This window comes from Capra hircus, chromosome 22 (genome assembly GCF_001704415.2).
Source record: "Capra hircus breed San Clemente chromosome 22, ASM170441v1, whole genome shotgun sequence".
NCBI lineage: Eukaryota > Metazoa > Chordata > Mammalia > Artiodactyla > Bovidae > Capra > Capra hircus.
In genome coordinates this window covers 43,859,367-43,886,357 of record NC_030829.1, presented here as the reverse complement: position 1 = coordinate 43,886,357, position 26,991 = coordinate 43,859,367, and the positions used below count along the sequence as shown (strand labels likewise).

The 26,991-nt window shown below is 46.6% G+C and overlaps 1 protein-coding gene across 1 annotated transcript in view; it reads right to left on the bottom strand.

Annotated features, from left to right (window-relative positions):
* The window catches only part of IL17RD (interleukin 17 receptor D), a 65,422-nt gene extending 39,598 nt beyond the window's left edge, over positions 1 to 25,824 (bottom strand). The window contains exon 1 of the mRNA XM_018038412.1: positions 25,622 to 25,824. Coding sequence (XP_017893901.1) covers positions 25,622 to 25,747 — 126 coding nt within the window. The 5' untranslated portion in view covers positions 25,748 to 25,824. The remainder of the gene's footprint in view (positions 1 to 25,621) is intronic.

Genomic DNA, 26,991 nt, shown 5'->3' with positions numbered 1-26,991 from the left:
CACACACATGTTAATATTTAGGTAGGCTGCCTGTTGATGTGGGTACCCTAAATGTTGCTCTGTAGGGTAACCAAATTATCATGATTTATGCTGTATGTTTAAAGAAAATTACACAAATTTAGGAGATTTTATGATTAGTTGGCTGGTCTCATGTGAATAACAGAACTGTGTAAAATTAAAAGGGAAATGGGCAAATCCAGGAAGCGGCTGACAACAGCTTTATCCTGCACGGTAATCACATTACAGTGGCTCAGAAACCTCAGAGCGCCAACTCTTCAGAGCCTGGGTGGCTGGGGGGAGACCACTGTGGGCAGATTCTCCAGAGCAAGCTGAGGAGATAAAATAATTCACCAATAAAAACTGTATACTCCATTTTGTGATTAGAATCACAACGAACATGTAGCATGAAGGAGGAAAAAGGATCTTGCCTCAAAAACTTAGCTGGTGCCCCAGAATTTATCAGCAGATACCTTGAGGGCTAGAGATATACTTTACACTGGGAAGGTCCTTTTGAGTGATGAAGAACAATGCTCCTCCAGGAGTTTACCATCTGTCTTGGAAAACAAAGCTAAAAGACACTAAATTAGAGGCAGTAATGTTATATTTATGGAATGAATGTGCTCAGTTATACAACTGAGCTCCAAGTAACAGAAGCCCAGAGACAGGGAAGTGGAGAGGGGAAGGCCCACCAGCCACCAGAGAAGTGTTTTCACAGAGGAGGCAGGTCTCTGGCTGGATCCTGCAGCGTGTCGCACTTTCGGGGGGTAGGGGGAGGGTGGGTAGGGGTGGGAGAGGGTGGGCATGGGGAGAAGACCCTTCCAAGCAGAGGCAGACAGAGGAGCATGTGGCCACATGGTGAACACTCGGGAAATGGCCCTGAGTCCTCAGGGATGAGGAGGAGCCTCCCTCACCAGCCAGAATGAACACTGGCAAGCTGGAGTGACTGACCCAACACCCAAGTAGCCTGAAAGGATTGGCACCATAGGGCTGGGAAGAACAGGTTGGATGGGTTCTACATGTGGCACAGCTTGGAATTTGGCAAGACCTAAAGAGAGGGCCTAATAGACGTTAGCACAGCCTGATGTGGCAGGCGGGACTGCAGGGGAAGGGTGCAGGGACCTCTGATCCGGGTCGATGTAGCAGTGGGCTAGGCTGGGGGTGGAGAAGAGCAAGAAACAGACAGTAAAACAGCAGCTTCAAAAGATGAACCAAAAGGACCAGAGAGCTGAATCAAAGGGAGGAGTCAGATCCTGGGGCCTGTGGACCAAAGGTGCCACTGACAGAAGAGAAAGGGTTAGAGCTGGGGTCTCATAAGAGTTCCAGCTCTAATGAGTCCTCTTATTTTGAACATGGGCCTGATTTCCTGCCTGATGGAAGGCATTTTAGAAGGAGGAAGCGGAGTCCAGAGTACCATCAACTTCCAATTTTCACCTATCTTCCCTCCACGGCCAAAAATGTCACTAACTGTTGGAATCAGCACCATAGACACTCAGGGTGGGAGTCAATATCTGCATTCTCTAATCGTTCCCACTCGCTCCCACCCACCCTGACCGTCCTATCTATACTTGGGATAAACCAGTGCCATGCTCCCAGCAGAGCTCACTAAAGACAGAAAGAAGATGACTCAGAAACAAAGGCCCTTTTGTTAGCCTCCACCAACTCTTCAACAAAATTCCTAAAGATCAGAATGACGAAAAACGATCTTTAAAAATCTGACCTTGGCACAAACGGACAGAGACGGTGTGATTCCTTTCACACAAGGTACCCAGCATAGTCAACTCCACAGAGACAGAAAGTGGAATAAGAGGTTTGCCAGGGGCTGGGGGTGGTGGGGGATGGGTTTAGAGTTTCCATTCAGGAACATGAAACTCTAGACATGAATGGTGGTGATGGCTGTAAAACAATGTGAATGGACTTAATGTCACTTTTTAAAATGGTTAAAATGGCAAATTTTATGAAATGTATATTTTACCACAATTTTTGAAAAGGGGGAAAAAAACAGCAACAAAAAAAGGAACTGAAGGATTCTGAGCAGCAAAGGAATTAATAAAACGGTGCTGTAGCCATGTTTGCAGGAAGAATTAGGAAGGGGGACAACTGGAGGTGGGAGAGGCGGCCACTGCAGGCGTCCAGACGTGAGGTGAGAAGGATGGAGATGATGAGGGGACGATGAAAGGACCCGTCTGAGGCGGTTTTAAGGGAAAAAACTGGCATGCCTTTGCGACAAATGTGATAGAGAGGTGATGATGGAATTCAAAGGCAACTTGAGGGCTCCTCTTTGGGGAAACCTGGAAGGTTAGTGATTTTATGGCAATATAGAGAACCCCAGGGAAGGAGTCTTTCCTTTTTTTTCTTAAAAAAAGTGAAGATGAGGTGACGACAGGGAATCTTAGATGTAATACCTTTTTTGTTTTTTTTTTTGAAATACAGGATTATAAGGCAGGAAGTCACCCATGACGTCAAGCAACAGAATCTTAATGGCAGATGGGCTAATTAAAAGGAGGTACAAAAAAGGACGAAGGGCTAAGAACAGGGCTTTGTGGGATGGGACTATCCACATTTAGGGCCCATGAGGAGGAAAAATAGAAAAAGTGGGGTTGGTAAAGTAGAAGAAGAGCCAGGAAAGACCATTAGGTAACGGAGAATGGAAAAAAAAAAAAAAAGAAAGAATGTCAAATAGGTTTCATGTAACAGAATGTTGGGATGGATATTTTCTACATTAAAACCACCTTATTGATTACGAAAATCCCTGAGCAAGCAAGTATATTGATGGCTCATTTAAAATAGCGTCTCCATATAAATAAATTCCTAGGTCTTTTGTTGCTATTCAGACCCATCCCCTGGTTTTCTAAAAAAGTAGGAACACATTATAAATACTAACTGAAGAAAATCTTTTCTTACGTTGCAAACTTAAAAAGAAAAACAAATGACATTAGCACTGGAAAAGGCATTTAAAAGAATCTGGTTCACTGTCAGGGTTTTGTGTGCAGGATCAGAGCTTTGCATTCTGCCAGGAGAGCCATCCGATCTCCCATGTCATTATGGAGAAGAGCACAGGGGCCCTAATCATGACACTCCCCGAATTCTGCTCAGCACTTCACATTTTTGTTGTTGTTTGGTCGCTCAACCAAGTCTGACTCTTCTGCAACCCCATGGAGTGTAGCCTGCCAGGCTCCTCTGTCCGTGGGATTTTCCAGGCAAGAAAACAGGAGTGGGTAGCCATTCCCTTCTCCAGGGATCTTCCTGATCCAGGGATCAAACCTGCATCTCCGGCAGTAGAAGGTGGATTCTTTACTACTGAACCACCAAGGAAGACCAGTTTATAGTCTGAGCTACTGCTAAATTAGTTTTAAAAACAACAACAACAACAAAAAAAAACCACAATCTTCTGGCAGTTTTGAAATGACACTATCTTGGAAATGTAGAGGTAGCCAACACTCAGGTCATTTTTTAGCCAAATACCCCGAACCTAACTAACCTAATAGCTAGCATTCAGAATAAACAACAATACCCCAGAATTCAACAAGAAATTTAAAAAGTTGGAAAGATAAGCTAGAACATTATTGATACAACTCATAGTTATCAACTTAAACTTCAGTTGAGGCATATTCTTTTTGTCCAAACCTCCTGGAAATGAATTTTTGCACAAAAGCACAAATACAAATATTAATTTTCAGACCATCCTCTTTTGGACATTTTTCATCATTAAGGGCCATTTGACAGGCAGATATCCATAGTACTGCCAAGCTTAAGTGGATCAGTTTTGGTTTTGTGGCTAACAAGTTTTTCCCCAAAAGTAGGGGAATAAAGCTGAAGTGCGGTCATCTCTGAAATTTGATTCATCTCTGAGAAGAGGCCTGTAGGAATATTACATCTCTTGAGTTTATTTCCAGATACCCAGAAGAGAGGCATATTTTAAGAAAAGTAACTCCTACACTGGTTAAATGCTTTTCGCTAATGAACACTGACCCTCATAGCCACACTACACTCATGTCTTCCAGAAGGTACAGCTTCAATTCGTAAACATACTTTTTAAGGGCAAAAAAAAAAAAAAAAAGGAACTTCCAAGCTACCCAACATAGCAAATACCTATCTCAGTCTTAAAAGTTTCACGCTGTTTTGAAATTCTCCCCATACTTGAAGAACTCCAGGCCAACATCTTGTTGACTGATATTAAAGAAAGATTAGCCTCACTTTCCTCAGCAACAATCACCTTCTAGAAGATTTGCCTCAGAGGAAAACAAACACTATCTGATAAGGGAAAGGTGGATTCCATTGCCAACCTCTGGACTCTCAGACCTGGAGCACTCTACTCTGACTGTCTGTACATGGCATTCACCAAGGGGGCACTGCATGGTAGCGAGAGCACCCCTGCCCCAACACTGTTACAGTCAAAGAAAGCAGAAAACGTCATTTCAGATGGGACACATGGAGCCCTTACTCCCCGCTTCCCAACCCCCACCGAAAAGGGCCAAACATAGACGTTAGCACCTCTCAAAGACTTCAAGGGAGAGCAGAGGAGAGTGTGTCGGCCTGGCTAAGGACCCTCACGTCAGTGCAACTTCTTTCTTCCCAGATTTATTAACAGATGCAAACCCGGTACTTATAAACAAAGGAGTCATTTCAGTTTCTGCTTGGAAAGATGGGAGCCAATACGTTCCTTCTGGGAATTCAGGGTAAGAGCTTTACAAAAACAGTGTCCAGATGTGCTTAAAAATTCAGTCTGCTTCTTCCTTTGGGGTGCAGTGGAGAGAGAAACAAAAGGGTGGGAGAGTCGTCTTATGAAAAATTGAATATTAGTTTGGGGTTTGTTTTTTTTTTTGGCTTGCTCACTAACCTGTCCTCTGCTGACAAACCACACAGGAGCACCTGAGGCAAGACCATTGGGGCTTCCCTCCCTTGAAGGATGCAGGGAGGTATTTCTGGCTGACCACAGTTGGGAGCCTGGGGACCTTCTCTAACTTCCAGAATGTCCCAAGTGACAGACGGTTTCACCAGGTGGTGATGAAATGGAAGAAGAGACTCTACTAAAAACTGAAGATTCTCAAAATGAAAACCAAGCATTTTTGTATCAAAACCACCACCCTTGGGACAAACCATTTAAAAAACAAAAAAAGTCTTATAACTGAAATGTTTCATCAACGTCACATTCCAGTTCCAACCTGGACATTTGCTGAGATTTGAAGCTTCCTCAACCCAATGATTTCATTCCCAGAGTTCTTTCTAACCACAGAGAGATTTAAATAGATAGTCTATTATATAAAGTGTTTCTTGGTTTTCAGAGGGCTTTTGGGTCCTGAGAGTGAATGAGTGTTTCAAGTACAGCATAAATAAGGGAGACAGAGAGCTAGGCATATATTATGAATAAAAAGATAATCCTAATAATAGTTTACATTATCACAAGCCAAAGTTTATGTGAGCAGCTAAGCTCCCTTTCAAAGCAGAGGGCAGCTGCTGGTACGGCGGAGGAAAATGGTATGTCAAAAATGTGACCTACCTTCAAGTTTGTTTAACTCCGCTGTCAGCCACCGCTTCCTTCCGCCACCTTACAATGCCATGGGGGTGGTGGTGGGATCCTTTCTGAAATGTGTTGTTTGCAAAGGCACGGAACTGTCTGAGCTAGACGGACTTCATCTCCGCTGCTCCTGGACGATCCTGACAGGGCCAAGTGACCCCAGCCAAGTGACCCCAGCAGAGAGGTGGCCCTGGGGTACTCTCCCACTGCCTCCCAGGAGTCAGGGGGACAGGTCCAGGAAGAACAGTCTTAGTCCCCGCACGCTGCCAGCAGCACTATGCAAGTAGGCAGGGTGGTGCTTCCATGCAGGTGAGCCAACTCACTAACATCCTCCTGGCATCACACACTCCCCAAAATGCGAGAAAAAAACACCCCAAACCCCTTTAACCCATAGCCCTAACGTGCATAGACTGAGTATCTGTACTCAGTAAGTAATCCAGCCCTATTCACAGGGCACCCAGGATTTGCAGAGCGCACCAACGGTCTATGGCACCCCACTCCAGTACTCTTGCCTGGAAAATCCCATGGATGGAGGAGCCTGGCGGGCTGCAGTCCATGGGGTCACCAAGAGTCGGACACGACTGAGCGACTTCACTTTCACTTTTCACTTTCACGCATTGGAGAAGGAAATGGCAGTGTTCTTGCCTGGAGAATCCCAGGGGGAGCCTGATGGGCTGCCGTCTCTGGGGCTGCACAGAGTTGGACACGACTGAAGCGACTTAGCAGCAGTAGCAAAGGGTCTAACAGCGACTCAGACAGGGGCCAGGAAGTGACACTCAGGTGGAAGAGCCTGCCTGAGTGAAGACTGGGTGAGGGAGTGCTTCTCAAACCACTTATTTGGAGCTAAAATAGGTCTGTACTTACAGAGGGCAGGAGGCACATCAGAACAGGAGAAGCAGTCCCTATTATTTATCTCCTTCTCAATTTCCATAGGTATGAAGCCTATTTCTAGATGTTTTAACCCAGGCCAGAGCTTTCTGCAAGGGTTGAAGCTTCAACCAGCCCAGAGCAGAACAAAGAGAACAAGTTCCCAGTAAGGAGCAGATCCCAAGGAGACTGCCCCCTTCCTCCCATGCCTCCCCTCATCCTCAGTCTCACCACCAAAGCGCAGCAACTCACTCAGTGAGGAACCAGCTGGTGGCACTGGGAGACCCTCAAGAGTGCCTGTGAACCCCAAACACTGGCCATCCTGTCCAGTGCCTTTCTGGCAGAGTACCACCAGTTACAGGCTACAGAAGGGAACCATCAAATCACGGGGTGCTGGTAAAGGTTCAGGGAAAGTGTTCACAACCAAGCCGTATTTCTTGGAGTGAGGGTATTCAGAGGTACAAGCATCATGTATCAGGCACATCTCAGTCCTTTCTGCAGGGGATTAAAACACTGCTCTATCACTGCTGCAGGGGGTTTAAAACCACCCAGCACCTTCCCAGGGCATCCTGTCATCATTCCTAAGCTCAGAGCTTCCGGAGGGCATGACCCTGGGAGATAAGGCTCTTCGTCAAGAAAGCTTTCTCACTGTCCTCAAGCAGTAGGCCATTCTGGCCTCTGCATAGGTGACCTCTTCCCCAGTCTCTCCTCATCTTTTCCTCCTTCCACCTGCGTCATAGACCCCTGTGGAGATGACCAGCTTCCTAGCAGCCTATCAAGCATCCTTGTCTCCTTGCCTGCCGGTTAGCACTGTCAAGCAGAGTTTCCTTGTGTTGTTCTTATGAATTGGTAATTTCAGCCTAATGCAAAAAGGGGGGGGGGGTTGCTTAATGGACATTAAATGCTACTTCTTCCACTCTTCCAGAAATATTTTTATCATATCCATGGGACCCTCACCAAGGACCCACTAAAGCAACACCACTTCAACCTGGGCAGGTGGCAACCACTCAGGATGACACCACCTGGATGGAAACCAAGTCGACAGCAATCCCTTGGTGAGGGCATGCATGTCACTATTTTCACATCTTCAGCTTTCCTAATGAGACAGCTAGGTATAAAACAAGATACAAAGATGTAATGCACAGCACGGGGAAGAGAACTATTATTTTAATAACTTTAGGTGGACTAACATCTGTAAAAATACTCAATCACTACGTTGTAGACCTGAAACTAATATAATATTGTAAATCAACTATACTTCAAAAAGAAGACAATTCAATGCAAATGGGGGTAAGAGAGAAACAGAAAATTAATCTCTCAGCTCTGCAATTACCCACATGCAGACTTTCTGCCAAACAAACTATTTCTTATCTCTGGTCAGTTTTTATCTGCAGCTGCCCTCTCCCACCCCTGCCACTATTATGCACAGACCCAAATCCTCTCTTCCCCTGACAGTCGATGACAGAGCAGTCCAGGCCTCCGGGACTGTCAACACCCTGATGGAATTCAGGGCTCACGGGGAGTCTGAAGCAGTGCCCTTGTTTATGGACTCAGTGATTGATTGGACCCTAAAAGCTCCTGGTCCAGAAGACTAAGTAGGTTGAAAGCAATCATTAACAGTAGTGTAATGTTTAAAAAAAACAAGAGATGCGAGGGGGTCTTTGGCCATGCGGACAAGTATACAGGAAACATGAAGGATGGAGGCAGGTGGACATACTGAGCACTTCCAGGTAAACACCAACAGACACAAATCAACAATGACAGAGGTGTTGATGGGGTGGACACACTTTGTAGAAATAAAGCAACCTGTATGCAAAAAAAATTTTTAGCCCCACCACACAGCTTGTGGGATCTTAGTTCCCTGATCAGGGATCAAACCCATGTATTCGGCAATGAAAGCACAAAGTCTTAACCACTGGACTGCTGGGGAATTCCCTGTGTATGAATTAAAAAAAAAAATCAAAACCTCTGTGGAGGACAAATGCTACTTTTATTATAGAAAGAGCTGCAAAAATGGCCACAGGCTGGGTGTTTCTTTCTCAAAAGAGATCAAAAACAGACACCCAGGTGCAAGAGGCAAGAATCCAGATGGAAACAGATGGGACCAACTCAATAAGGAAATGGAATGGGAAGGATAGAAAAATTACACCCTCTGAGTTAAAAGTTCAAGTTATCTCAATAAAAGCAATCCCTAAATTCTTTAGAATAATTCTAGTCTGACCGCCCCATTGTGTAAGTAAAGAAACTGTGAGTCAGAGGGTCACCCACCTTGTCGACAGTCATAGTCAGTTGGCCTGAGATGCTCTCATCTCGCAGATCACACAGATATGAGACCGTCTAACAGAGTGACTTCTAGCCCTAGATCAGGATGCACAAAAGCTCCAGTAAAACAAGATTCATTTATATTCGATTCACAGGAAATGTGTGATCAATCCAAAATCAGCCTTGGAAAATCTACGTCTGAAGAAAGGTTTGCCAGCCAAATTACTGGTACAGATAGAACTCCCATGAAAATACTTAGATTCTGCTGTTTTCGTAATAAGCTATTACGCCCAAAAGATTCACTCAATCAATATTCTTATTTTAAAACCCTCATGTACTCACATCAACATTTTCCCTAATAGTTTTACTGAGCAATATTTCATCCACACAAAGCACTAAAACTTACTCCAAAGGTAAATAAGAAGGTGGAAAGACTCAGTCCCACTCTAGTAAACTCAGGATGAAACAAATACAGTGCCATTCAAATAACAAAATATAAATTAAAATCATAAATGTCAATGTTTTTTAGGATGTGGAAAAACGAGCACACTTATTCACTAAAAGCCATCTGCCACCAATCATTACAAATGTACCTACTACGTGGCTAGGCACAGAGCTAAATGTTTTTAAAACAGTATCTTATTTAAGCCTCAAAACAATCCTGGGAGATAAACTATTATTAACTCATTTTACAGATGAATAAAATTGCCCAGGTCACAATAAATGGTAGCAAAAGGCAGAGCTGGGATTTGTGGACCAAATCTGTCCTCTTCTCAAAACACAAGTCTGCACTGTAAACTGGCTCAGTCATTACAAAAGGCAAGCTGGTAAATGTGAAGTAAGAGCTATAAAACCTCTGCCCCAGTAATTCCACTTTGAGAAACACTATGTGCCAAGGAAACAAACCAAAATGGCAAGGGGTGGGAGGGCAGGAAAGCAATCTGCATGAAGATATGCATAGCAGCTTTATAACAGCAATAACCTGGAAACAGCCCGAGTGCTTCATCTGTGGGGGGACAGGAGAAATAAAAGGGGCAGGGGCATACAACAAGGAGAGATATGGCCACAAAGAGTGACAAGTCTGTGAACTCCGTTACACCAAAACATGGAAATATCGTCAGAAAACAAACATAAGTAAAAAAGTAAAATTAGCCATTAAAAAATGCAGTGATTACAACTCTGCATCAAGACGTGTTTATGTATTCAAGAGTGGAAGAAGAATCATTTAATGCTCATTATGCCTTTTTTTTTGCATTAAACTGAAGTTACCAATTAATAAAAGCAACACAAGGCACCTCTGCTCAAAGACGTTATGATCCAGAATGTCCTTCTCTTCCTGATCCAAAGATGTGACATTTTCATATAAAAATAAAGAAATAGCTCTTCTAATTTTAAAGCCCTTTCTTAAAAAAAAAAAAAAAAAGACCACCCCCTTAGGCTCTCAAGTAAGCCCTCTTTTAATGTAACATTAACAAAACCTCCTTATTTATAAAAACCTGTGGCTCATGAATTTTTTTGTTAGCCATTTAGCCAATTTAAGAACAAATATGTTGACAAATTGGAACATTATTTCTGTCACCATTTGGTTTGCATTAATAAAAGGTCACACTCTCAGAATCTCACTCTTATAATGCATTTGGAAAAGTAACGCTATTTAAGACAGCATAAATACATGCGGGTGGGGAGACAGGTTTAAGAGTGTCTGAACACATACTGAGATGGAAGCCATGTGGTGGGTGCCTAAGGTGGGAGGTTTGTGCCCAGGTGCCTCTTCAGAGGATCTCGTTCCCCAAAGAGGAGCAGGATATGCCCATGCAGGTTCTTCACCACACCCTGTCCAGGTTGACACGGGGACCCAGCAAACCTCCAGTGAAGCTAGAAGCACCCCCAACCCTATCCGCACATCATTCCCCTGAACTCTCCAATGGCTTCCTGTACAAAACAGAGGCTCAATTAAGGAACATGCTAACTATCGTGTCTTTTTAAGATGAATGAGGTTGGGAAGTTGGGGCAGGAAATGGCCCACAGTTGGCCCAGACTTCTGCACATATGGGAAGAAAAGCTGATTCCTCCAGTTGGCGAGACTGTTCCCTGCCTGGGCCCACCTCACATCACTGTTCTTTCCAAAGTTCCTTTTTCCTCTGCCCTTACCAACGCAGACGGCTAGCCTATGTGCCTGTTCTGCCCTCTACCTGGGATGACTTACTGTTGTTCCTCAAGCATGAAGGAGCACAGGGCCCTGTGTCCAGCTGGCACAAAGCCAAAGTCCCCCATTATGGCAATGTCTGCCTCCAAGGCAAGCGGTCCAACAGGCAGCCCCTAGCTATGTGCAGGTATTGAGTACAATTCAAAATTCAGTCCCACAACTGTGCTGGCCACATTTCAGCCACCATGGTGAACAGCTGCTGAAATGGACAGTGCAGAGAAGAACACGTACATTGTTACACAAAGTTCTACTTGATAGGATCTGCCTGCCTGCCTCTGCAATTCCAGGTGGCATTCTTCCACAGCTAGAAAACTCGTCACCTGACACCTCGGTGATAGCTCAGTTTCACTGGAGCAGCATTTTTTCTTACATGTAAATATGGACGTTTTTGGTGTACAGTTCCAGGAGTTTACACACATATAAATGTATGCATGAGTGAACGCTAAGTTGCTTCAGTTGTGTCCTACTCTTTATGACCCTATGCCAGTCTCCTCTGTCCATGGGATTCTCCAGGCAAGAATACTGGAGTGGGTTGCCTTGCCCTCCTCCAGGGGATCTTCCTGACCTAGGAATAAAACTTCCATCTTTTTTTCTCTTGCCCTGGCAGGCAGGTTCTTTACCGCTAGTGCTGCGGGGAAAGATGTTTCATGAGTTTACACGTGTATAAATATATAATTAGGTGTATAAATGCATACATCAGTGTATCCACCACCACAGTCAGCACACAGAACAATTCCATCATCTCCCAAAAATCCCCTTGTTCTGCCCCTTTGTAGTCAAACCCTCTATCCACCCCCACCCCAACCCCCCAAAAATCCTGGCAATCACTGATCTGGCAGCTTAAAAAAAAAACCTCAGATTCCCGGCCTTCCCCGGGAAATCCCACTTAAGCAGATCTGGGGTGAGTCCCGGAATCTCCCACCCCCACCTACCCCCAAGAATGTTCCTCCGTCCGGTGCTTCTGGGGTTCAGCCAGGTTTTGGGAACCTCCAGGGCAAATGCCTAATCATGGTTTAATTCTCTGCAGAGCACCCGCTGGTATCTAGTCTTGCTCTCCTCCCACCCCCATGAGCTGTTCTGCAGCACATGGCTGATGTCCATCTCAGGCTGGGTACTGGGAAGGCAGGGCAAGTTGGCCTGCTGGGGGCAGGAGACAGGATAAGAACTCTATGGCTCTGGTTTCTGGCGGAGAGAGGCCTCTCTGAGTCACGTGGCCTCCCATCCTAATCCCTTCCTGGCTCTTTGTGCCTTGGAATCCTCATCTGGAAAAAACCGAACCACATCAGAAATAATCCGTCTACCTCCAAGGCTCAGGGGAAGCAATGATTTACACAACACGTTCAAAGGCGCTGGGCAGCAGGGACCAAAGGTACCTCTCACCCTGGATACATCATCACCACTCAGAGCTGCCTCTGAATGGAACTCTCCTTTTTACCCTGTTTACTTGATGGTGGTGGGGGGATCAAGACTCAAGTTACAATAAAATTGCAGCCTTTGAAAAGAAAGAAAAAAAGTAATCACAAGGCTTTTTTTTTTTCCTCCTAAATTTGTGATCCTGAGGGCAGAGTACTAGATTCCATTTTTAAAGAGGAATTCGGAAGAGTCAGCATCATCTCAGAAAACCTCCTCTGCTCGTAAAGTAAACAATTACAAGGAGGGTCAACACTTGAGTCGAGCCTTTCTCCCTGGCTTTCTCCTGCCCTGCTGAGGATTCCTGGAAAACACTCTGAAAAGTTTACGATGATCAAAGGAGAAGAATGGCCAACCCAAGAAATGCTATCATTTAAGATCACATGTTTATTTAGCCCCACCAAGCCTAAGAGAGAAGACTGAAAGGGAGAGAATGCCTGCTTAATCAACTAAAAATGCATTCATTACTATGCTATTCACCGCGGCTTTCCTGAAATCAGACACTTTTGCCCCTAGACCATAAGATTGAAGCGATTTGAAATGAAAATATTTCCTGTCCACTGCTTGCCAGTTTCTAGCCCCAGAGTGATATAACAGATGACATCCAGTACAATAAATGCTTTTATTAACCATAAATTTGAGACTGCTTTAGGGATTTGAAGTGTTGGGTTTCATGCTGAAAAAATGTAATGTTATCCACAGACCATCAGCGAGTAACAAAAACAGAGGCACAGGTTATGCTACTTTGATCAAATTATGGCAAAAAAAAAAAAACCCACCGTCTTTTGCATTTTAAATAGTAGTTGCATTCAGGGCATATCTTCATGGAGCACCACAATAGTTTAATCATATGTCTTAGAGACTGTAATGGAAATTCATCCTGAGTGCAGATTTATAGAACCAGCAGCTTCTATTAAACAGAAAGGAAGTTAAAAAGTGTTATAAGGCTAAGTGAGCTGCGAAATTCAAATACTAAAACGGGACTCCAAAATCAGAGTTTCTCAACCTCGGCTCTACTGACATTTTGGGCCATTATTGGGGAAGGCTGACTTGCGCACTTTGGGATGTTTAGTGGCATCCTTGGCCCTTACCCACTAAATGCCAGTAGCAAAACCCCTCCCAGTACAATCAAAAGTGTTGCCAGAGATACCCCAATCACCCTCAATTGAAAACTGTTGCTCTAAAGCCTGTTTAGCAAATGCTGCATGATTTCTCTTTTTCTAAAGAAAACATCAGAGTCCAAAGAGCCTCCCAGCCTCAGCTCCCCGCCCCAGGGCTGCCCTCTACACAGAGATGGTTAGTGATTTCTCAACTGGAAAGCACTCTGTGCTTCCTCCCCCACCAAAACCAAAGGGAGCAGATCCATGGAAACTAGCATTCTCTCTCCTTGAGCAGAGCACACCAGACTCAGCAAGGCGGCCGGCCGCCCTTTGCCCAGGTGCACCCTGGCCGCCTTGGTGCCCTGCGTATACTCTAGCACAGCATCCCAAGCCATCCTTCTCCGCCCTTTGGCTGTCAGGCCACAGAGGCGACTGTGGATTCTGTGCCAGAAAATAAAATGAAAAGCGCGACTGAATCTCTGCAGTCCATTCTCTGGACGCTGAATGTCCCACTATTGCATCTCGGCATGACATTTCACGGCCAGCAGGGGAGGAGGCCTGGTCCTGAAAGCTGAACAAATGCCGGGCACACAGGCCTGCCTGCACTCTCGCCAGCTCCCTGTACTTATGAATAAAAGATGGAGGTTTTGTCTCTGTCGTCTCCCTGGTACCCTGGGAGAATAACAACTTGTTGCTTTTTGACATTTTAACTTACTTTGAGAAATAATCAATATTAATTTTCTGTGTCTTTGGCCCTGAAATCTAGGGTAGGGATAAAAAATAAAGGCATGCCATGAGGTAGAAGATAGTAATTCACGTTAAACAAATAAACTCTCTTAAGGGTCTCTAATAAAATAATTCAGGCAATATGTACTCACAGAAGGAGAAGGCTGGAAACTGATTTTAAGGACATGTTTTGAGTGGAGTGGCCTTTTCTGGAAGTAAAGTTCAATGTTTTCTCAGCACAAAGAAAAGAAGTGGCTGAGTTTGGTGTGAGGGAGCACTCGGCCATGAACTCACCCAGGCCAAAGCGGAAGCTATAATAGGAACTCATTCCTGGTCAGTCGCTGAGTGTGACATCTAAAACTCTTTGAAACAAACCCCAGTGAGCGGCAAAAGCCTTAAGCACTCTTGGGACGCGACACTCTCAATTTTGAGAGCACAGCTGATTTCAGATCGTCTTCAAGGAAAAAAGTTAAATTACAAGATAGTGCAAAAGACACCTTGCCATTTCTTTGGACTCCCAATAAAGTAAAAGAGAAGTCTTTCTGTACAGCACTGAATTAAACAAACAAAAAAAAAAGAATGAGTAATACAAGACCAAACTGGGTTAAATCATTAGAAAGGTCTCTACGTGCAATAATTTCAAGTAGAAAAAACACATTTTGCTCTTTGCTAGAACTGCACCTGTGTTTGTTACCTACTGATACCTAAAATCCAACAACATCACACTTGAACCTTTAGAGAGATCTTGTGAAATTTTAACTTGTTCCTAGTCATGAGGAAACAATCAGAAATTCAAATTGTGTTACTGTCTATGCCACAAGTGACCCCGACTCTTCAGAATGTATATGCTACAAGAGATCAAAAAAGAGGTGGAGGAGCTCCATCAGATTCAAGGAGACGAAAGAGACGGGGTATGTCTACAAGCCGTGGATGGCTCTTGTCTGAATCCTGGAATGTGACTCAGAAAGAAACCATGAACCACACTGGGGGACAACTGAGGCACACGGGGGCAGAGCACTGGTGACTCTCAGCTAAGGGGAAATGGGTGTTCACCCCACTGTTCTCTCAACTTTTCTACAGGTTTGAAATTCTCAGAATCCAAAATACGGGGGAGAGAGTGCAGCAAAGGGAAGCCCCAGGCACGAGTGACTGCTGGTCTGCATGGCCACTGGGCGGCAACAATTTCGCCTTCCAGTTTAGTTTCAGAAAATGTGTGCTCCCAAATATAAAGTCTTAATACAGAATCGGTTCAGAACTGACATAAATTGTTTAAAAACATAGTAATGTGACTTATTATTCACTTAACTGGGTGGGGGGCGGTATATACACACAGCAGACATTTAAGATAATTTCGGTTTCTGCCTTTATAAAAGGCACAGGTCCCTTTAAAATGCCTTTATGCTTTTCCCTAAAACTTGTCTGCAATTTATCATTCTCTTCCTCCTCTTATCAGAATTCCAGTTTTCAGAACAGCTCTTTAAAACTCCCCTGCCTTCCACCCAAGCTCTCTCCCATTATCTACCCCATCTTTTTTTAATGAGATAAAGGCAATGATTATACTAATCTCCAACTTGAAAACTATGCACTTAAAGGGCGGGGGTAGGGGGAGTGTGACCCTATAAGCAAAAGGAATAAAGCTCAGTAGGAAATGTGCTCAACTGAAAAGATGTCAGGATAGCATTTCTGTGTCTTGAGGTTGAAAACACAGGGAGGAGAACAAAGGAGCAGGCTACATATCCAGAGCATCCCTGAGAGACCGGGGTGGCGTGCACCTTGGGCACATCGGACACTGGGAACCCATCGCCCCCGCTCCCCTACAGCGGTCTTCAGGCAGCACAACCAGATGTTACATTTTCCCTGCTTAATTTCGGTAAAACTCCATGACCTCTTTTTCAAATTAAAAAAGGCAATGCTATTTTTTTTAAACCACAGGAGCTATCTTTAGGGAAGCCTTCTAAGGATTTCATTAATTCGTAGCCAGCCAACCAGGACTTTTCCCACAGTCTCCCACAAAAAAGCCCGGGAAGTCACTGATTGCTTGGCTGGATCTGAATATGAGCAGAGGTAAGATCAGAAATATCCAGTTCCTCCCACGGGGAGGCAAGGCATGGAAATCAAAGCTGGGCAGAAACTCATTACCACAGCTGGCCGGCAAACCCACAGCCCTGGAAAGAAGGCAAAGAACATCTTTGATTCTGGATGGACCGGTGGGTGACTTCAGAAAATGAAAGGCATTCACAACCCAGGGGGACCAAAGGAAAATGAGGCTTGATTCTCTGTTAAAACCACCAAGTTTTCACATACCACCTAAGGGCTGCTGCCAGGGAGTGAGGGTCATCTCGTTCACATTGTTTCGTGAAGTCCAAAACCAGGATGTTTAGTTAGCCCTTAGCAGTCCTTTTTTGTTTGTTTACTTTTTTTTCCATTCACAGTGCAGTGTAACCTGGACAGTCCAAACATCCCCTCTTCAAGAATCCAACCCTTTCCTAAGTGTGACTGCCATCCAGGACCAGCCCCGGTCCCCGCCTCTCTTGTTCCCTGGGAACCTGTCCTCCAGCCCAGCGGTTGGCCAGTACTGGGGACACGGTGCCAACAATCCGCAGTGTGGATGAAGTCGGGTGTATTTTTATGCGATGCTCAGCACCTAATGCCACATGATGCACCAATGTTAAGAAAACATAAATAAAGCCAATTATACTCCAGTCAAAATTTAAAAGATAAAAGAAAATCAGAACTTCAGAGGACATTGTCATGATTAATACAATTGCTCGCCTTACATGACACCTGCTCAGAGAGGCCACCCAAGATTGCCTGCTCTCATCGCCCCTGGTTTCCTGCAGAGCACTTGGTCAAACAGAGGGAGAATCCACTGTGTGCCACTGCTGATCTCCTGCTACAACAGGAAGCAAAACAGATCAAGGCCCTGCCCTCAGGGAGCAAGGGAAACACACAGGCAGACCAGAAAATACTGCGTGTTTCATGGTAAAAAAAAAAAAAAATTCTATGGAGAAAACTCGAGTGAAGAAAAAATGGTGAGCAACAGAGAGTAGTGGTTGCTATTTTAAATACAGTGGTCGGGTTCTGGTAGTTTGTTATCCTATTTGTCTTCCTTATTACAATCTAAGCTCCAGAAACCAGGCCTCGCACATAGAAAGCACCAAATACACAATGAATGAAGGAATGAAGGTCGCTGACGGTCACCCCTACCAAGCCGTTCGGCTGCTGGAGAAACCTTCCAAGCGTCACCATTCCTGACAGGTGCATATGTGGGCAAAATTCAACACACCCCTTTATCTACTCCCAGCCTCCATCTTCAGTCTTCTTGTCCCCACCGCCTCCAAGGAGCCGCCCTCCTCCAGCTTTACTCACATTTTTCTTTCTGCCCAAACTGTCCCTCACCTCCCGGCTCCACCTGCCAGAGGCCCTGCTCAAAAGTCCCCTGGGCGAAGTCCATCTTCTCTAGCCGTCTAGCCGTCTAATCCCTTCCCCAAAGCCTCCTCTGAACCACCCAAATTAACTGTCTTCTTCATAAACAGATCAAGATTCCCCTTCTTGACTGCATCACTGCAGAAGGCAGGATGCACCCTCACTAAATCTGGAGCCATGATGGGAGGCCGGCGGTGGGGGGTGGGGGGTCTGGTTTCACTTAAGGTAGGCTTCCTGGCAAAGGTGAAAGTCACACGAGGGGACGCTGGGGGGCCTTTGTGGAGAAGCCTCCCAGGGAAAGGCGAGTCTCCTCCAAAGCAGGAGAAACTGAGGCAAAATAAGTAGCCAGAGTTCCTGGGGATCAACCGAGACGTGAGCTACAAAGCCAGAATCTGCAAGGTAGGCGCCAAGCAGCAACTCAAACACAAGCTCCTCATCACCCTGCTTGCCACAGGCAAGGCAAGGCATTTGCCAAGGCAAATGCACAGGCGGAATGTTCCGGGATGCAGAGCAGGGACCCTGGTTCATACTACTCTGGGGGAGTGTGCCAGGCAGAGCAAGGAGGGGGAGCTCCCTGCATCTCGCTGTCTCTGAGCCCTCAGGCCTCGCAGCCACGCCTGGGTAGGAAGCCACTGCAGCCAGGAGCCTGGTCCCACTCCTCATTGTACTTCCCCAGAAAATGTAACCACAGTACTACACCATGGCCTGACACAGAGGAGCTGCTCTTGCCACCTCACTCCAAACGTCTCTGTGAACTGCAGACAGGGAGCAGTTACAGCAAATCCTATAACCGTGCGAGTGCCTGGGCTCCACCCAGGGCAAACGTGCTCCCCCCAGAGGATGGAGGTGACACGCGGTCACTCAGCTGGGATCACGCTCAAGCTGACCGCTGGCGCCTGCACTTCGTCTGGATTGCACTGTATTTTCCTCAGATAAAAGGGAAAGAAACGCTTTTCAGAAGAGAAACCAGAAATCACCTGGACAGAATAAAATCATAGAGAACCATATGGCCCGTCTCAGGGAAACGTACCTCTTTTTTCCAAGGAAACCCTCCCTCTATCCCTATCAACCTCCCACTAGCAAGTCAAACAGTCCAGCTCAGAACAGAAGTCTGGGGCCATAGCCAGCATTTTTTTAAAGGGTTACCATTCAATGGGGGGAAAAAATCTACAAAACTGACAAAACAGAACACTTGGAAAAACTCCTAGTTTTTAAGGGAGTAAAGGACTTTCAAATTTGAAAAAAAGCTATATTTAAAGCCTGATCTCTTATGATTTAAAAGGATTCATTTGAAATATTCATTTAATGTGTAAAAGGTAAATTTCCACCTGAACATTTTCATTAATGCTATCAATTTCCAAATTCTCTTTTCAAGGTCATGACTACAATTTTATAGGCATTTCTGATAAGTTCAAGCAAGCTTCCCCACAATGTGGTAATTTTAATGAAAAGCCTCATGATTAATGTCTATTAAGATCAGGTTTAGAGTGAAGAAAGGGACAGAAGAATTACAATGTATTAAACTTTCCACAATACCTGCCATCTACTGCCCTTTCAACTTTTAATGCACGGGCTTTATGCAAATAAGACATGGGGTTTACTTATATAAAACAAATGCTTCTCAAAAGTGCATAGTAGAGGTAGTTTTCATTTACCCTATTAAATCAGACAATTTATAGGCCAACTTCCGTTTTAGAAGAGAATTACATGTGTGTTCACATCACATCTTTATTTTGTCATCCACCCGGTTGATTTGTCGAGGACAGCTGGTACTTATTAAGCCCCCCCTTTAAATGGTGTAGCCTTAATTAGCTACATCCACCTTTCCCCAACATTTCCAAACAAGGAACCAAAGAAAAGGAAAGCTGTTTTTATCCTGGATGCTTTGAACAATGGAGTTGCAAATGTTAAAATAATAGTCTTCATTAGAGACTCACTAGTCATTCCCTTTTTGGGCCCCTTCAAAAGAAACAGGGTACGGATGGAGTTTAAATTTCAGTCTTTGTTTACTGTAGGTAATTTTTCAATTGTTCAATTTTTAGTTTCATGCCTGGTGTTATTAATTAAACCTTCTCAAGATACTGCTCGGGAAAGCAGGAGAGACAGTCTCCCCAGATATATTCTTGGTATTAGTTAAGCTATAAACGTCTTACTTGGGTTTCTGAGCACATGAGAACAAACAGACAGGCTCTACAAGCAGAGAATAAGCCAAGTATGGTTTTCTATGAACAGACATCATGCCCTTCCCAGACACTGAAGCATTCCCAACTCACACAATGAGAAATTCAGTGGATCAAATCACTTTAACCTGCCTTATGTAGATGAAACACACACTAACTCATCTGGTTACAACTTAGGAGGATTTCCTTCTTAAAAAAAAAAAAAAGAAAACAAAAACGAATGCATTCATGACTTTGAGTGTGAATGATATCAACGGGCTAAATTTGAGCAAGATAAGGAGCATCTCAAGGAATCCCTCTTATATTTGGTCTCTTCTTGCCCCAGCTTTAATCTGCAGTAAGACTATCTGTTTCAATAGGATGTGATCACTCCTAGGCTTGTGTCTTTTCAATCAGCCGGTGGCCCTGCCGGGTTTAGAGTGGCAGAGAGGAAGTGGCCTGTGGTTAAACAGAGGAAATACCAAGGCATTTTAATAGAGCAAATAGTCTCTTTACTTCCCACAGGGAAGAGCTTCAAAGGCCCCAGGCCCTGGAGGAGACAATGTGTTGTGGGGCCATCAGTCACCTAATCATGTGTCAGGCCCATTCAGAACATCCCAGCAGCAAAGACAAACACTGCCCAGGAGGACATTGCCCCCCACTGCCCAGGCAAGTCAGGCTGCCTGGAGATGGGGCCTGCCGCACCAGCACAGACAGGTCCCCAGGGCCCGCTGAGGTCAGGAAAACTTCCAGATTTGGGGGGGGATGTGAAATAGAAATGGTCTTGGCTGCCAGTCTAGGGTGGCTGGACAAAGGTCTGCTCCAAAGACAGACCTGTCCCCCAGCCCAGCCTGTTAAGTTCTAAGGGCACCTGAACCCCTGCTTCATCCCATTTTTTTTTTTTTTTACAGATCGAGGGTGAGGGGCCCCGAGCTTCCAGAAGCCTAAGAACCCATCCATCAGGGGCAGACACAAGAGGCAGCAAGGCATGAAAGGAACAGCTACCTGTTGATGGGATGGCCTCGGCGGCAGCAGACATCTGCTGGGCATGGTATGTGAAAAGCTTGGGGACTGATGAGGGAAAGAGAGTTTGAAAGCTTAAAAAAAAAAAAATACATTTTAAGCCAAATGAAGCATGAGAAATACTCAACTTAAAATAAAGACTTAAAAAAGCATTAGCAGTTCTTTCCTTTGTAAGGAAGCTGTCTGAAAGGTTTGAACGGCTGAGAATATGATTTGGACCCTACTCGACTCTTTCCTGAGACTGTTTTCCAGACAGGCCCAGCTGTTCTGGGGAGGAATCCAGTGGAGGCGTCGGTCCCCTTTACCCCCGGCCTCCTCTTCAGTTCCCACCACCAGAGGCACCCCCGGAACCACTGGCTCCCCAGGACCCCTCAGCCAGCCTCACCCCTGCCATTTTCCAGGGCTTGGACCAAGTCTCCACTTTCCATTCTAAAGGTCCAATGAAGTAATCTAAAGTCAAGCTCTGATTTTAAATGTTTACAGTGTGGCTTCTCACCTCCTCCTTGCCATCACAGAAGTCCTGTCTCCTAGAGCAGTGATTCTCACCGCTAAGAGCATCAGAGGAATTTGCTAAAATATCAGTTCCTGGACCCCACCCATCTCATGCCCATTCTGGTCTCACTGGCCTTGAATTTGCATTTTAATGAGCTCCCAAGGCAATCCTGATACTGGAAGGGCTCTGGATTTCACTTTGAGAAATGTCTAGAAGGAAATGGTGCCTCAGCCAGTACTTAGCTGCTGGGCTCATTCACCCAGCCGTACCCTCCAAATCTCCCCCCGCTGCGCCCCCCACCCCAGTTAATAACTAGCACAATGCCTCAGGCACTGCAGGGGCACTGGGTCCACTGGTCGGATGGGGGAGGGATGGGAAGCGAGGGCTGCTCAAGAAAGATGGACCCCAGCCAGAGGATTCCCAATTAACACAGCAAAGCAGGCTGGAAGAAAGCATCACGCTTCTTTCTTATAAAAATGTTTCTCTGAAAATGTGTCAACCAAGGCTGAGTCATATTTAACTTAGAGACGCAATGTGTAACATGGACAACACAGGCACAGGACAGGCAGATCAGATGCAGTCTTGAGAGCCACGAGCTGCAAGTGAATGAAAACACATCCAATTCAGAATTAAACAAACATGGCTGGGCTCGCGGCCAAGGAGAGTTCTTGGATTGGACTTTTATCAAGAACCTAAATTTTAATCAGCTGCAACTTCTTCTTTTCCAAGTACCACCCTATTTCTTCCTACCTTTTGAGATGAAGTATTTGCCTTAAATGGGAAACTTGCACTTCATTGTAAAGACGATGCCAGCATTCTGGCTTCCTGAATTCCTGAAGAAGCAGACTTTTGGGAGGGGAGGCAATGGAAATAGAGTTTCAGGGATAATAGACCAGGGAAGGGGTACCCCATTTAGGTAAGAAGGCAAGAAATGTTCCTTCCTCCTCCACTGCAGGAAAAGCCGCTGAATAAAAACCTGTGGGAATAGATTTCTAATTCCTTGTTCCATGTGTAGGCTTCTTAAAACAATGAGCAAGGCAAGGACAGGGCGGGTTAGCGGGAACCTCTGTGCAAGTGACTGATATAATTACATATCACAAACACAACCACTCCACTTCCAAGAAGCAAGCCGTTAAGACTATCAAGAGGCTATCATCCAGAGGATGCTGGCCCCTCCGGAAGTTTTACACCTTGTTACTTCTTTGAGAAAACTGTGTTACTCAAAGGGCAACTTTACCTGGCAAGTGCCCTAAAAGACTCTGTTTTTAAAGCAGTCGAGGAAGTGTGCCCACAACTCATTTCTAAAACACTGAGATGGTATCAGCCCCTTAATTGCCCCACTAATAACGGGAGGTTGTGAAATCTGACCACTTAAACCAGGCTGGCTCCTCTGAGAGCAACCCCAAAGGGAGGGTTACAGCTGCTGAGGGTTAGCTGGCTCCAGTCACCTTGTGAGTCCTGGGAAAACACACATTCTTGCAGGGGCAAGAGTTCCTGAACACCCGCTCCCTCGAGAGCAGGGAGTCAATCGCTCAGTTCCTCTCCAGCACCCAGATCCTGCACTTCCTTCAGGGCTCACTTCTCTGCCCTGCTGTGCCTCTACCCTCCAGGTTCTGTGTGACCTAGACCCACAGGAAGCCTTCACTTCTTTGCATCACACAGCATCAACCCCCTACTGTTAGATGTGAGCATGGCCCCAAATAGACGGTAAGCAACCTCAGAACTGAGACCAAGGTCTACGGGTTGAACACCGACTGTCAGGTAGGTCACACGGACACAAATCAGACCCAAGTAGCTGTACATCAGTACTTACTAGGCCAGCCCTCTAACAAAGCAACTTCTGGAAAAATTTACCTAGGGAGGTAGGGGGAGAGGGGGCTTCCTGCAGGAAGTGATGCTGGAGCTGAGAGGGGAGGTGTAAAGAGAAGGAACACAGGCGGGAACAGCATGTACAACAGCCTGCTGCGGGGAAGACACTGCAGCCCGCTGCTCTGATCTTCATCCCTCCCCCGCCCGCTTCTTAAAATCTATCACTTAATACAGGATTTAGCAGGAAGACTGCAGGGTCTAATTGGGTTCAGCCAAGATTTACAGTGCACCAGGCCCTGAGCCCACCAACAGGAGGTTAAGTGCCTGGCTAAGGAGACTAGTCTGAGGACACAGATGGGAACACATACTGACAATGCAGTCTGGTGAGAGCCAAAGGCAAGGACCTGCAAGAGAAGGTGAAGCAAGGGGAACAGCATTCAGCAAGGGCCTCCATGAGGAAGCATCCCCTGAGCTGAGTCTTGGGCCCACGGGGCTCACAGGGGAGGAAAAGGCACCCCAGGAAGAAGGTGCCCTCAGCAGCGTCATAGGCACAGGAGTTAAGGAGCAGGGTGGGAGGGGCAGGTGGAGGCTGGGAAGGTGAGTATGTGAGGCAGGTGGGTGAGCTGGGCTCCGTGCATCAAAGAGCAAGTCCAGGAAAGAAGGTACCAGGTATTAGGTTGGGGACGGCCCGGAATCCGGGAGGTGACCCTGAGACTTCCATGCTCATTTATGAAGTAGATGAAGATGACCCCAAGGGAAGGATTGTGGGACCTAGCTTAAGAGCTGTTGAGAAGGTTACCTCCAGCATGAATGCGAAGCCACTGGAGCAAGGGCCACCATTAAAACTATGTGGGTGCAGGTTAAGGGGAGAACAGATTCTGAGAGCACAAAGCCTCCAGCTCGGCTCCTTTAGGGACCTGCTATACCCACAGCATTAAACTTCACCCAGTTGGTGCATGGACACATGAAGCCACCTGGGCAACTGCAGAGAAACAGCAAAGTACACTGATCCACCTATGCCATCTTATGAACCAGAACAAAATGCCTGTGATGCTGTTTGCTCAAGCACCAACATATCAGTTTAGAGCTAAAAAATTTAAAGACTGGCAAGTTAATGTGGGGATAGTCTTAAGGAAAATTCTTTAAACCTAAAAACAGGAAAACTTGGTATCTACTGGGGAAAAAAGAATAGCGGTATTTTACTAAAGTGGGGCAAAGTAGGAAAATACGATGTTTTATTCAAATAAGGAGGTTTTGTTCACTATGGGGTTCGTGAGAAGGTGGATTATAGCTGTCTACACTGCAGCTATTGGGTTTGAAGACATTTCAGCTTACCCAGCTGGTCCCTAGTCTTCCTTGCTGTGTTTCTTTGAAGGCAAGGCAAAGTGAGGTGAAGGCACCAGCCTGCGCTCCTAAAGAGGTGTCAGTTCTAGGCCGTGACTGCTTGAGGCCCATTCACAGTACCGCACAAGAGGTGGATGAACAGTGCTCTGAGAGATCTATCCCCTACCCTTCCCTCAGAGAAGCAGTGCTAGGGAAACTAGGAAATCCCCATTTACTCCCATTTTCCAAGTGAAGAAATCGAGGCTTAAAGCTGCCCAGGAAAAGAGGCAAGGTCATGATCGTGGCTGCCTGAGTGCAAAGCCGGTGTCCTCTCCACAAAGCTGAAGGCGGTGAGTGCCCACACGCCAGGTTGAGCCTGGCTTGGGTGGGAGGGGAGCCGGGGTCAGATGGATAGTCTCCAAGTCCTCGAGCTCCCCAAGCCCAGGAGCACTGCTCGGGAGCTGGGACGGCAAGCTGTCGAAGCACAACCCCCTCCGCATGTCCCATCGCTCAGATGGCGTCCAAGAGGCCATGATTAGGGGCAGATGGCTCCAAACACAGGACGAACAACGGTGCCCCTCTGCTCTCAGACACCTGACTGAGGTGAGAAACTCACTCCCTTTGGTCATGAAAAATATCCGCAACTCAAGCGGGGTCGGGGTGTGCGTGGGTACGAGAGGGTCATCTGAGAGACCATCCGCTAGGCAAAGGACTGAAGGCAAAAGCAAACAGGAGTCTTGGGCTGGGGTGAAAGTGGGGTAAGGTGGCCTGGCCCAGAAGGAACAAAGCAGTCCCGAGAACGGGGCGCACTCCTGCCCCAGCATTCAGGGTCCCCTGCCTGGCGGTCCCAGACCTTTGCAGAGCTGAGAACCGGAGGTGCGGGGGAAGACCCCTCCCCCGACTCCCGCTCCAAAGCGCCCCTCATTCGGACAGTGCGGAGGACCCTATCCCGGGGACGCGCTGCCCTGAGGTCCCGGGCCTGGAACAAAGGGTGGGGTGCCCTCCTCCCGCTCGCCGCCGGGCGCCCCTCTCGCCCGCCCGCCTGGAGCCGGACCCCAGCCCGTGGCCGCGCCTCATTAGCAACACAAAGCCGGGGATCGGGCGGCCTCTTTCAACCCAGCCGGGGGCAGCCGGACGCGCGCCCCGGGAGGGAGGCAGGAGGGCGGGAGCAGACGGGATCCCAGACCTGTCGCGCACGCCACGGTCGGAGAGCAGGCAAGTCGGGGTGGGCTCCACTGCCGGCGAGCACCTGTGCCCCCCGCGCTTTGGGAAACAGCGAGAAACGCGCTGTCCTCTCCTTACCCTCCAGCCACAGGTGTCGGCGCCCCGCGCTCTGCTGGAGCCGCCTGCAGCCACGGCCAGCTGCGAGCCGTTGAGGCAGGCGTTGACCGTGAAGAAGACCGAGCAGAGCTGCAGCCACGGGGCCATGGCCGTGCGCTCGCCCAGCCGGGCCCTAGTCTGCTCCCGGGTTGCTTGCCGCTGGCCAGCCCGGAGTGGGCGGTGGCGCCGGCAGCCGCGGCTGAGCGGTCAGCACCACTGGGCATGCGCCGCGGATCCTAGCGCCGCCCCTTCCCCCCGGTGCCCGCCTCTAGGCTCGTACTTCAGGTTTTGGCCCCGCCCCCCCGAGTCTGGCTTGGTGACTGCAGCCAAGAAATTAAAAGATGCTTGCACCTTGGAAGAAAAGCTATGACAAACCTAAACAGCGTATTAAAAAGCAGAGACATTACTTTGCCGACAAAGTACAGTCAAAGTTATGGTTTTTCCAGCAGTCATGTATGGATGTGACAGTTGGATCATAAAGAAGGCTGAGCGCAGAAGAACTGATGCTTTTGAACTCTGGTGTTGGAGAAGACTCTTGAGAGTCCCTTGGACAGCAAGGAGATCCAGCTAGTCAGTCCTAAAGGAGATCAACCCTGAATATTCATTGGAAGGACTGATGCTGAAGCTGAAGCTCCAGTACTTTGGCCACCTGATTAGAACAGCCGACTGACTCACTGGAAAAGACCCTGATGCTAGGAAAGATTGAGGGCAGGAGGAAAAGGGGTCGACAGAGGATGAGATGGTTGGATGGCATCAATGACTCAATGGACATGAGTTTGAGCAAACTCTGTGAGATAGTAAAGGGTAGGGAACCCTGGCGCACTGCTGTCCACGGATCGCAGAGAATTGGACATGAATTAGCGACTGAACAACTCTCCTTTTCCGCCCCACCAGGATCTCTAAGCCATGCCCCTACAGCCAATCTCCAACTGACTTTTGAGGAGCCAACAGCTGCAGTTTTTTCCCCTCATCTAAAAGGTCTTTTTTTTTTTAATCGAAAAAGATTTTTTTCCATGTGATACCTTCTCCCTGCAAAACTCAGGAGGCCCCCCAAAATATGATAATAATGTTTAAATAATAACTTACAACCACCTCTTGAATCCTCTCAAACACACCTAAAAGTGTATTACTGTTATCCCAGTTTTCAGCATGGAAAAGCTAGGGTAATGAATGTGGTGGTTAGACAAATCCTGGCTGAGACCTCAGACAAATGACTTTTTCTCTCCCCATTATTGTTCCTTCCCCCAAAAAAACTGGAATAACAGAGTAAGTGTCTTATGCTGGGGAGGATTCTATTGGTCAACACAAACAAGTATTCAACAAATGCTACAATCTACTATTAACTGATTCGG